Source organism: Nasonia vitripennis (assembly GCF_009193385.2).
Source record: "Nasonia vitripennis strain AsymCx chromosome 3 unlocalized genomic scaffold, Nvit_psr_1.1 chr3_random0006, whole genome shotgun sequence".
NCBI classification, from domain to species: Eukaryota; Metazoa; Arthropoda; class Insecta; order Hymenoptera; family Pteromalidae; genus Nasonia; species Nasonia vitripennis.
This window is the reverse complement of record NW_022279625.1, coordinates 1,074,358-1,087,047: the sequence shown is the minus strand read 5'-3', so window position 1 is coordinate 1,087,047 and position 12,690 is coordinate 1,074,358. Positions and strand designations below refer to the sequence as shown.

General features: G+C 38.2%; 1 protein-coding gene across 1 annotated transcript in view; it reads left to right on the top strand.

The window, feature by feature from the left end:
- The window catches only part of LOC100115531 (glutamate receptor ionotropic, kainate 2), a 661,409-nt gene that overhangs the window by 635,966 nt on the left and 12,753 nt on the right, over window positions 1–12,690 (top strand). The window contains exon 14 of the mRNA XM_031925963.2: window positions 11,183–11,298. Within this exon, the coding sequence (XP_031781823.1) occupies window positions 11,183–11,298 (116 nt within the window). The remainder of the gene's footprint in view (window positions 1–11,182; window positions 11,299–12,690) is intronic.

Genomic DNA, 12,690 nt, shown 5'->3' with positions numbered 1-12,690 from the left:
CAAATGAGAATATAAACGAAATGATAAAAGAAATCCAATATTGCGTGGAGAGTTCGAAATATAAAAAACCAAATCTGCGGAAATCCAAACAAACCCCCAGGAAACACTGGATAACAAAAGCGATTCTAAATTCCTGTAATACAAAAGAAATACTTTACAACAAATTCAAACAAAATCCGAATAATGAAGAACTAAAAGCAAACTATAAACATTTCGTTAAAACTCTAGATAAAGTTATTAAAGAAGCGAAAATCGAACATGAAAAAAAAACAATTGAGAAAAATAGAGATGATCCCAGAAAACTCTGGGCCTGCATTAATAGCAAGATAAGCAAAAATACAAATAAAACAGATACTACTATCAGTCAACTAAAAACTGAAAACAATACTACAATAACCGACAAGAACGAAATTGCCAACAATATGAACTAATTTTACTGCAAACTTGGAGAAACATTGAGTAATAAAATAACTACACCAAGAAATAAAAAACTAGAATTACCTAAAAGCAATCCAAAAACAATCTACATCAAGACAACCAGCGAAATTGAAGTTATAAAAATAATAGACTACATGAAACTTAAAAAAGGTGGTATTGATAAAATAAGTGCAAAGGCACTGAAAACTATAGCTACTATTATTGCAGATCCCCTTGCCCACGTAATCAATCAATGTATCGAAATGGCAATCTGGCCTGATATATTGAAGGCAGCTGAAGTGATACCAATATACAAAGCTGGAAAAAAAAACGAAATGGGAAACTATAGGCCTATATCACTAATATCTAACATTGCTAAAATCTTCGAAAAAATTATACATAATAGAATAATAGAATTTATATGTCAAAATAAAATATTAAGTAAAAATCAATATGGATTTAGAAAAAACATTGGAACCAAGGATGCATTAAACACGATCTTAAAAATAATAAATGAAAACCTGGATCAAAGTACACCGATAACTATTACATTTCTAGATCTAGCAAAGGCATTTGACACTGTTAATCATATAATACTTCTAGACAAGCTTTATGCATATGGTATAAGAGGCAAGGGGCACCAACTTATTACAAGTTACCTAAACAATAGGAAGCAAAAAGTAAGAATAGATTCACATACAAGCGAATTCGATAATGTAAATACCGGCGTCCCCCAAGGTACGATACTTGGCCCTTTGCTATTTATACTTTACGTAAATGACTTGCTAATAAATATGCCAGAAAACTCCATCATTTCTTATGCAGATGACACTGCAGTAATAACTACTGGGAAAACTTGGTCCGAGGTTGAAGTAAAAATGAACAAACATCTCGACAATATCTCTACATGGCTCAGGCTAAAGAAATTGACACTCAATGTTCAAAAAACAGTATACATGACTTTTGGAAATTACTGCGTTAGTGTGCCGAAAAAAATTGAATTTAAAATTAATAATGAAATAATAAAGAGAGTAGAAGAAACGAAATACCTAGGCTTCATTTTTGACACCAACATGAGATGGGATAAACATATTGAATACCTTATAAACAAGACAAGATACCTTGTTTTTATCTTGAGTAAAATCTCCAAATTCATGGACACAACTACTCTAAGAATAATTTACTACGCATTCTTTCATAGCCTGATTAACTATGGAATAGTTGCGTGGGGTGGTGCGTATCAAAATAACCTACAACTGTTACAAGCGGTCCAAAAAAGAATCATAAGTGATAAAACAGCGGTCGCCCGTTCCAGGCAGAGTCATGCGCGGCTGGTCAGAGTAAGGATAACAGCGGTTATTCGTCGCGGGCAGTAGAGGCACGGACAGGGTATATCCGGTACGTGTAGTATGTTTGGGAAGGGTCGGCCACGTCAGGGCTTTCCGGGTACAAGTTAGCGAAGCGGTCAGCGCGGTGGGTGATTGTAAAGGAGTCGTCTGGGGACAGGCGATAGAACGTCGCCCGATGCACGAATTCGGCCGGAGTGTCGCTCCATGAGGAGGAGTGCCAGGCAGTTCGTACGATCGTATGCATGAGTATTTGAGTTTATCTCAAGTTTTGGGTGAAATATGCTATAAATGTGATCATGAGAGCCTAAATAAATAAGACAATCACAGCATTAATCGCTTGAATCCTGCAGAATTTTCCCCTCTGTTCCACCTCCTTTACTAACCAAGAACCCCTCCCGCTCTAAACTATATCACGGCTGAGCTACGGGAAGATTCGGTGGAACGAGAGTGCAGGCGCATGGAAAAAACCTCGCGGTCTTGACGATTTGGTCGTCTGGCGCCCCTTTGTTAAAAGAAGGCCTACACTATCGTAAGGCCGAGAAAAACACGTTTACGGTGCCAAGAAATATTCCAGGTAAAACGCAGCACAAAGTGAGCTTAAGCAAGTTACAGCGTTTCAATGGCGCCCGGCTTCAACAGCCAACAGTCTGTAGAGGTGTAAAGTGACCCCTCGAACGTAAACAAGCGTAGCGGTTGTCTCGAAGTCGATTGCGTGCGGTGTGCTCGCATACGTACGTGTTGGCTTGAGTTTTTGGAATGCGTGTGCTTATCGAATGAGTGGAAAAATTTTTGAAATATTGTACAGTGACGAAATATAGAGTGGTGTATTGTATAGTTGCGAAAACGATAATGGTTCATTACAAATTTAAACCGACTTTGAAAAGAAAAATTCATACTAAAATCGTAGAGATCAGCGAAGCGGAAAAAATATGCGCTTAGAAAAATTACTAGCGAATATAATGTAAGCACGAAAATATCCCGACAACTCGAGTGTTATATAGACAATATAATAATTGCATGAATAAAATAAACCCGGGGGAAGAGCATAAAGAGGTTGATCGCTGGTTTAAAAAAAATATCAAACTTAGCACTAAAATATCATTGAAAAATTAAATTTGCGTAAAATCTCACTGAGTAGCGAATATTTAGAATAGCTATTAGACCAGCGGCGACAAACCTTGAAAATCCCACAGACTAAGACATAAATAATAATATACTAGTGACACGGAGCATGCTAATGCAGAGCTCGATATATTTGGAATTTTGAGAATCCCCGAGATTGTGTATGGGCTCTTGAGTATATGCGGCTAAAGAGCTACAGTGTAGCTAGTATAATCATATAAACGCGTGCGTAATATAAATAAGCTGCGACGAATTTCACTTGACGCTTATTCTTCTCGAAAACATTACAACTAGGGGAAATTAATACACCAGGGTACAAGTAAGGCGTGCATAAAATCATTCGGTTTATCGGAATTGGCTTATCGCAAGGTGAAATTGTGTATCGGCATAAAAACTTTTTTTCACGGTGTGAACGTAAAAGAAAGGCATATCGAAAACGGCACAAGACTCCATTTATTTTCGGTGTTTCGCAGAACGTACAAATAAAGCGTACCTAGTGCACGTTGCAGGCACAGATTTAACAAAAAAACTGACAATCGACAAACCGAAAAAATGATGAGTGAAGCTTCGATAACCAAACATGTAATGAAATTATCGGAGGATGAGATTAATAAATAGGAGACATAGAGCAGTAGTAACACTGCAAGAAATGCGTGCTAGATTGGCGGATGACTTATACGTCGAACATGAGATTACGGGAGAAACAGTATGCAATACTGGGGATGCTCAAGAGGCGACCGCGGTCGTAGGCGCGAACAAAGCCGCAGGTCCACCGCCACCGTCAGCGAAACAGAGAGCGTATGAAATACTCGCGTTACTCCGGCGAACTCGAGCTCTACAGTAAACCCGGGAATGCGACAATCAAGGCCGGCTACTGTCGGATTACCGACACCAAGAGAGACGCTAAGCACGAATATAAGTAGCGTATATTTTTTCAATAACACGCAACGCCCGTCGGGAGCGATCCCACGAACGGATAGAGTGCCCCTTCGTGATAGTTTTACTGAGCAAAGCTCAAGATCAGACAGGGCATCGAATCAACTCTCTAGACAAGATCGAAACACTAGCAACTCGAACCACGATAATAGGCGTATTATTCCAGCACCACACAACTACAACAACCTCGACTATGACGATTACTGGCCGGATGAAAGAGCACCGCTACCACCACCAAGTAGATTCGAGAGAGAATTATGACAGACACGATCATCATACTACGCCGTTAAGCGCATATGAATTTTTGCGCAAACGTACTCTCACCTTTTCGGGAAGGCGAGATCAGGATAGCAAAGAATTTTTAATGCGTGTTCGGGAGTGAAGAAATTACATGAACATTTCAGATGCGGACCTTTTAGGCGCACTACCTTTTTTCCTATCGAGCATAGCTCTGACATGGTTTAGAAATAAAGCAGATTTATTCATAAATTTTCAAACATTTGAAACCCAATGGCGAAAGAGATTTCCAGACGCAGATTTTCAACACGCACTACTAAATTATGTACACCGTCGCACGCAAGGTGAATGCGAAGCAGTCACGGATTATTTAACGTGTTTAGACGCAATGTTTCACAGATTAAGACCCCCTTTCGATGAACAACATAAAGTCGATTTGGCACTAAAAAATATGTTACCAAGATTGCAGTTACGAATAGATTAAGAAATGATTAATATATTCGAACAATTAGAAGACGTAGCGAGACAAAAAGAAAAGGGACTTAGAATAGCGCGACAATATAGACCACCTCCTAACTCAGAAGAGACTCTTTTTCCAGGCCTAGCATTATTCGGCAAATGGTAGCAAACTAAGGGTCATTCAAACAGGATGATAGCGGGTTAGATCGCGACTTTGAAAATTTAGAAGGAATCCGAAATACTAGCGAGCCACAATGAATCGCATAATAAAAATTCCCGAGTTAACAATACTAACTCACGTGCGAGTCCAAACAAAACCGCATATAATCGACTTATGAATAGCGGAGAAAATTTTGACCAAGAACCGTACATGACAAATAGATGTTACAACTGTAGTCAAACAGGGCACTTTTCGAGAGAGTGTACAGAACCAAAAAGAATATTTTGCAATAGATGCGGTCAAAAAGGAGTAACCTTGCAGTCATGCCCAAACTGCGGCAATCCGAAAGATCCTTTTTACTCTAAGTGCGGGATAGTCGGTTTCACGTTATCGAACTGCCCGGAATGCTCGGGAAACGGGAACTAGGGACGTCAGGCGAGACCATGGCTGCACAGGCATATCTAGTACAAGTGTATCGATATAATCAGGTGAAACAGATACAGGCTTATCGTACAAAGCTAGAAACGACGAGAATAAGCCGGGTTTATCTGAATTAGCGAAAAATGACTGGTTTATCGAAAATTTAAATTACATGACACACCGAGATGACAAGACTAGTAGCGACGGAACGCTCGCGAATCTGGTAACGAGAGACATTTTTGACGGCTACGCGTCAGAAGTGACTTTCGAGCAAATAAGAAAAGAAGATTGCACAGATAACAACTTCATGCCAATCTCGCGAGTAGACTTATTTGAAGAAAATTTCGAATCAGAGGAATATCTGTACGCGGTTCCGAAGAAAAATACCTTTAGGAAAAATACAACATATAAATAAATCGATACAAGCGCCTATAAAATTACTAAGCGTAGAGGAAATTATAGAAGTACGCGTATTAAAAAACATGGATTTAGACTTCATCCTAGGAGTAGACGCACTGTAAATTTTCGGTATATCAATAAACTTTGAAAACTCAAATTGGTGGTTTGCCTTGTGACCTTTTGAAAGATTTACCTTTGAAATAGAATTTGAAAGAATCTCGCGGTGTGCCGAATACTTTTGCGGTTTACATAATATAACGACCAAACAAAAATGATTATAAAAAGAATTTCTCGAGCGAGAGCTCCCGAAAATCCCCGAAAAATTAGGAACGACTAACGTCTTAAAACACAAAATAGAGGTTAACGGGCATCCAGCTATAAAACAACGCTGCGACCCTTACTCAAATACAGTAAAAAAGGCGTTATTTAAAGAAGTAGACAAAATGCTCGATCAAGACATAATCGAACCGTCGAACAGCGATTGGCCATCGCCGGTCATTATGGTGTAAAAACCGAACGGTACATATCGATTCTGCCTTGATTTGAGAAAAGTGAACGCGGTATCGAAAAAAAGATGCGTACCCGATTCCAAACATAAGCGCAATTCTAGATAAATTACGCTTAGCGAGATATATCTCAACAATTGACTTAGTTCAAGCATTCCTACAAGTCCTTCTAGAGAGAAATAGCCGCGAAATAACAGCATTCGCAGTAATAGGTAAAGGTTTACATCAATTTAAACGGTTACCTTACGGTTTGAGCGCATCGCCAAACGTATTTTGCCGGCTTATCGATAAAATAATAAGACCCGAAATGCAACCTCATGTATTTATACACATTAACGACTTAATTATCGTTAGTTTAAAGGGAAGGATACACCTTAAATTGTCAAAAAATGAAAAATCCAATTTTTTGTTTATATTTTTCCTAAATTGTTTAAAAAATTAATTAAACTATTTAATATATTCAGGTATAATGTAAAAAAGATAAAACAATATTTATATGTGCCATGTTATCAGGTATGACATTTCTTCGAAGGCCAAAATTTAGAATTTCCATTTTTCAGCTACCGCAGACTTACTTAAGATTTGGGCTTCGAAGGGCACTTTTATTCTAATAGATATGCTTCAAACACATATAGTTTCCATATGAATGTCGGGTTTTACGAAGAAATATTATTTAAAAAAGTTTTCTGAAAATAATCAACAAAAATTGTTCAAACACTTTAAAAAGTAACAAATTTTATGTTAATATCTTGACAACTTTTTTAAATAATATCTTTGTTTTATCTTTTTTACATTATACCTGAATATAATAAATAGTTTAATTCATTTTTTAAACAATTCAGGAAAAATATAAACAAAAAATTGGATTTTTCATTTTTTGACAATTTAAGGTGTATCCGTCCCCTTAACTTTCGATGAACATCTAATCTGGCTTAATATAGTTTTTGACAAACTAAAAAAGCAAATTTAATTATAAATATCGAAAAACGTAAATTTTGACAAACGGAAGTTAAATATTTTGGGTTTATTGTTAATCACGAGGGCTACATCAAGATCGATGAGGACAAAATCGCACCCATTCCCAATTACCCTGCACCGAGAAATTTAAAACAAGTGCACTATTTTATAGGAATGACTTCATGGTACAGACGGTTTATCCCGCATTTCGCAGCATTTATAATTCCGATTTCTAGTTTATTGAAAAAGTCAAGTCTGTGGCATTGGGGGGAAAGTCAACAAAAATCGTTCGAAGATATTAAACAATTTCTAATGGCACCTCCGATTTTGATGAGACCGGATTTAGCACAACCATTCACTATGCAGTGCGACGCAAGTTGCAGCGGTCTAGGCTTAGTTTTAACTCAAGTGTTAGACGGGGAAGAAAGAGTAATAGCGGACCATCACGGAGACGGAACGTAACTATCCAACTACCGAATTGGAATGTCAAAGTATCATTTGGTCACTAGACAAATTTCAGGGGTATATCGAAGGCACGAAAGTAGCGGTAATAACAGATCACCATAATTTGACGTGGTTAAAGGGACTTAAAAATCCAAAAGGTCGTTTAGCTAGATGGGCGATGTTACTATCAGCATATGACGTCGAAATTATACACAGAAAAGGCGCGTTTCATCAAGTTCCTGACGCACTTTCAAGAATGTACGAGAATGGAAAAGAAACGATAGCAGCGGTGGACACAAATAACGCAAATTGGTATGTCACAGACGCACACGTTTGCAACGCGAGCTGCAAGACGAGTCAGCGACAAGAGTCCGCAGAACCGTAATACGATGCATAGCATGCGCTTGCATCGTAGACGTTAGCTCAGTGGTTGAAGCTCCTGCTTGTTAATCTTGGGATCCGCGGTTCAAACCCGCGTCTACTCTTTTTCGCTTTCCGACTCGTCTCTTTTCCGTCCGTTACAATTGGCATCCCTTTGTGCGGTAGATCGCCGGTTTAGAACCCGGCTAAACAGATCTACTAAGTGTTCGTACTCAAAGACATCTACTTTACCCTCATAACTCCTCCGATCAGGCCCTCAGTCAGTCTCAACTCGCCTTTGGTCCATATGTTGATCAAGCGTTAACAGGCTTCTGATCTGTGCGGCTAGTGCAGTGACTGCAGTCCAGTTTCTATGCTACACATTAGAGGCGTAAGAAACAGCACCGCCGATCGGTAAGAAAGTTCACTAGCCAAGGACGACTCGTCTCAAAGGGGGGTGGTGTCACAGACGCACACGTCTGCAACGTGAGCTGCGAGACCAGTCAGCGATAAGAGTCTGCAGAGCCGTACTACGATGCATAGTATGCGCTTGTATCGTAGACGTTAGCTCAATGGTTAGAGCTCCCACTTGTTAATCTCGGGGTCTGCGGTTCAAGCCCGCGTCTACTCTTTTTCGCTTTCCGACTCGTCTCCTCTCCGTCCGTTACAGGTACGATACGCAAATTAAAGAAATTTCAGAAAATCCCAAGAAATTCAGAAATTGGCACATAGCCAATAATAGACTGTATTATAAAAATAAAGAAACGCTGTCGAACGCGATAAAGAAAGACGATTCTGAGTGGAAAGTAGTAGTCGCACCGCACGAGTATTATTCGAAGCTCATGACACGCCGCAAAATGGCCATTTAGATATCGAAAAAATGCATGCCCGCATTGCACGAGAATATTTTTTGCCAGGCATATTCAAAGACGCCGTTGAATACGTAAAGCATTGCTATATATGTCAAAAAACTAAGTCAGAACAGTTTGCGCCCCCAGGTTATCTAAGGCAACGAATAATCGAACAGCTATGGTGTGTCGTCGCGGCTGACATCGTAGGTCCGCTATCGCGCAAGAAAGCAAAGGTTTATCAGCAAGAAAAAAAAGGTGCTTTTGAGTCTCTTAAAATTTAAAATTTAAGTGCAGATATAGGACAAAGATTTATAAAAATCAAATCATACGCTCGCAATAGGCTTTTGAGGCACACGATTACAAATATAATACGCACATTACCATTGCAATATTACACGCTTTAGCATTACCTAAATAAATTAAGTGCTTTCAATAGATTTTTCAATGCTGTAACAAAACATATTTACATAACTAAACAAGTCCAATATTACACATCACACATTTTGCGCGGCACATCGATAAAAATGGTTTAGTAACGCACTACGGAAAGTATAAAAGGTGACAGAATTTCCCGCGTCTCTAAGTTCTGAGGGAATCAAGGCATATAGCTCTGCCAGTACAACAATGAACGAGTTCCGGAAGATTGCAGTTCTAAAATGGGGGATAAGGATTTGGGTGGTTTAAAGACGTTCTGAACGACGGAGATCGAGAAACATTTGCTGGAGAAGCTCGTACAGATATTTTGGTCTACCACTAGAGAGAACCTTAAAAATGAGGCAGCCAAGGAAGAATTTTCGACGGTCTTCGACTGGGATCCAATCCAACCTCGTTCTGTATAGGGTAAGTGTATCGTCGCAAATTAAATACATAGCGAACTGCGACATTGACAAGACGCTGTACTTTCAAGTTAAGATACTGTGGGACGTCAATATAAAGTAAGGAGGAAAAATTGATGTGCGAAAATACGAGGGCTTGTACTAGCATCCTCTTTGTATCTTCTGGCAGTAACCAGCCTCTGTACCTCAACCTGTGAAGAACACCATGGACCTTTGACGTGATGCCTGAAATTTCACGATTCCAGGAGAGATAATTGGACAGAGTTATACCCAGACTTTTCACTTGAGTAGTTGCTCAGAAACGAAGCCGAGATTAAGAGTGCTGCCAAAGACAATAGCTTTAGTTTTAGTAGGATTGAGCTGAAGACCTTGCTCTGCGGCCCACAAGAAAACATACTGATCATCCTCGTTCATATGCTGTATGGTCCACGGAAGTAGGCTTGGAGAGCACTGTATGTATATAGCTGTAAATCGTCGGCAAAAAGAAGGTGCGAAGGCTTTCAATAACGCAAGGAATTAGGGAGAAAGTTTATTAATGCTAGAAAAAATACTGGCCCCTGAGAGGAGCCCTGGAGCACACCCAAACTGACCTAAAGAAAATCTAAAGTTTTGCCCGATTCATTGATCACTGCCTGGTAACGTTCACTGATATAGGAGTGAACCCACTTAAGAGCTTCATGGGAGAAGCCAAGTTTTCAAAATGCCCGTAGTAAGGACTCGTGCTTGATTGAGTCAAATGCCCTACACTGAGAGAAATGTAGAGTTGGATTAACCGTAAACTCTGGCAGTTTTTACCGGAGCGCTCAAGCAAATGGTTTAAGGTTGAATCTGCCTTAGTACTACCGCTGTTTTTACCTGACAGTAAACATAAGTATAAAAATTGAATATTTAATAAGTGATTCATTGTTTTGGCATAAAAATTGGTTTACAAGCCCTCAGAGTACAGTTTATCGTATTTGTAAATTTTCATGATTCATAAGCAGAAGGTTTGCTTAGCTCTGACGAGCTTACGACAATATCGGGTTTTAAGGGCAATGCAAGTCTACGGCTTTCAGATAAGCCAAGAGACTTTACAGGTATGTCACATTGTACTCTGAGGGCTTGTAAACCACCTGTGCGTGGCAGGGCGGCTCCCCCTAGCCGCCCTGCCACGCACACGCCTATTGGTATATGAAAGATAAATTTTACACATCAGTTAACGCAATTCGATGCAACATTATATTAGGAATACGTTTACCATGTATGTTACATTATGAGATTTTATAGTAAGTGTTTTTACGATTATTTGGAGCTGGATTTTCGACTGAAAAATCCATCTGAATCCATGTGAATATTCAGGTGCGTTATCCAGCTGGAAATCTAGGTAAAATATGCAGCTGGATATCCATCCTATTATTTTCCACAAGGATGTTACACAAAAGGAATTATATTTGTTCTGTATCAATTAAAAGATATGTATGCTTGCACGTACGTACGTTTCTTTGCTTATGTTTATTGTTAATATTTATAGAAACTAATCATTCAAAAATTACGTTTCTGAGATGAATCTATGTGTTGATACAATGCAAAGGTTACAATTAATGTTGAAAAATTAATTTGTACATAATATTTTTGCGAAATACAAAGATGTTTACAGAAGGCATCATTTCTATAATAACGAATTTCAATATTATGTAGCTTATAATTCTTGTATCAAAATTGTTTGACATGTTTATAATGTTTATCTTAGATGCTTCATACAGAAATGATCTAAGCAGCGCGGTACTAAAATTACAAGAAAAAGGAGTTTTAACGTCTCTAAAAAATAAATGGTGGAAAGAAAAAGGTGGCGGTGGGCGATGCCAGGTTAGTATTTTGAAACTTCCTTATCACAAATTATTTAAATCATATATTGTTAAATTATAAGTACATCGAGTATACAAGGTAAGAGCATGAGTACCCTATTGAAAAATCTCACGTGATATCTCAAGTGAGCTCTCATGCCAAAATCTCATACAACAAATTTTTCGTTTTTTACGCGTCTTAAACCATTCTTAGTCGATTAGTGACTTTTTAAAAAAATTTAAACAGACATTATGAAAAATTGGACTTTTCTCAAGTCAAAATTTATGATAAATTTTATAAAAGTTCGAATTAAAAAAAACCACTTATTGACTAAAAATAGGTTAAAACGCGTAAAAAAAATTGGTTAGATTAGATTCGATAGAGGATCAAACGAAATTGAGCGCAAGAGAACTCCGTGCGAAAGAGAAAGAGCTAAGTTCCTCGTAGAGAGCACATGCTACCTCTGTGTGTGTGTGTGTGTGTGTGTGTGTGTTTTGTGTAACATATTGTGTCTCGATTAAAAACAACTCAATTAGTGTGGCGCGAGTTAGGATAATTATCTTGAATAAACTCTAGTGTTGAGAAAATTCGTGCGCGGTGATACGGGTTCACTTCGTGATATAATATCGTGAAATAATTCGCGTTTAGAAAAAATTTTGCTTTGTGACATCGTATTTGGCTGCGATTAATTTTTGTAACTTCTTTTGATTATTATAGGAAAACTGGAATATTTTTCAAGGCATAACTGACGGTTCGCGCAACTTCGCAGAACATTTCCGAATTATTACTTTATTTTTGATTAGAGAATTAGTTAGGTATTATTTGAAATAAAAGATCTTCCTCTACATTTCCATACAATACAAAATTCTGAATAATTATTTTTCCTGAACTTCCTAACCGACATTTACATACAATTTTATTTGCACGCTTATTAAATATCCAGTTACAACTTCGCGTGACTGTATTCAGCAGTTTCCCCTCTGGGACATTCTCTCCACTGACTAGTTGGCGTCTACGTTGCGCTAATTATTAAGGGATCACAACACTTTTAAATCCTGAAAAAAAGAATTATGAGTAAAAATGACATATCTAGAGTAAATCATTTAAATTCTTTAAGTGATATTTAGTATAAATACCTTTAACCTTACCCTGATAAAAACTTAATTATCCCTGCTGGCTCATTGTGGCACTCGGTGAAATGTTTTGTGAATTTTTTTACTGTCCGTAGGATTTCAAGTGTACAAATGGTTCTTTCGGGCTCAGATTCGAGGAGCATGCCACCTTTTTGGGTATAAAAGATTTTCTAAGCAATCAAATCAAAATCCTTGCATTCATACCAAAACTGTAGTTGTACAAAGTATCCTTCTTGAATCTGAGCCCAAAAGAACCATTTGTACACTTAAAATCCTACGG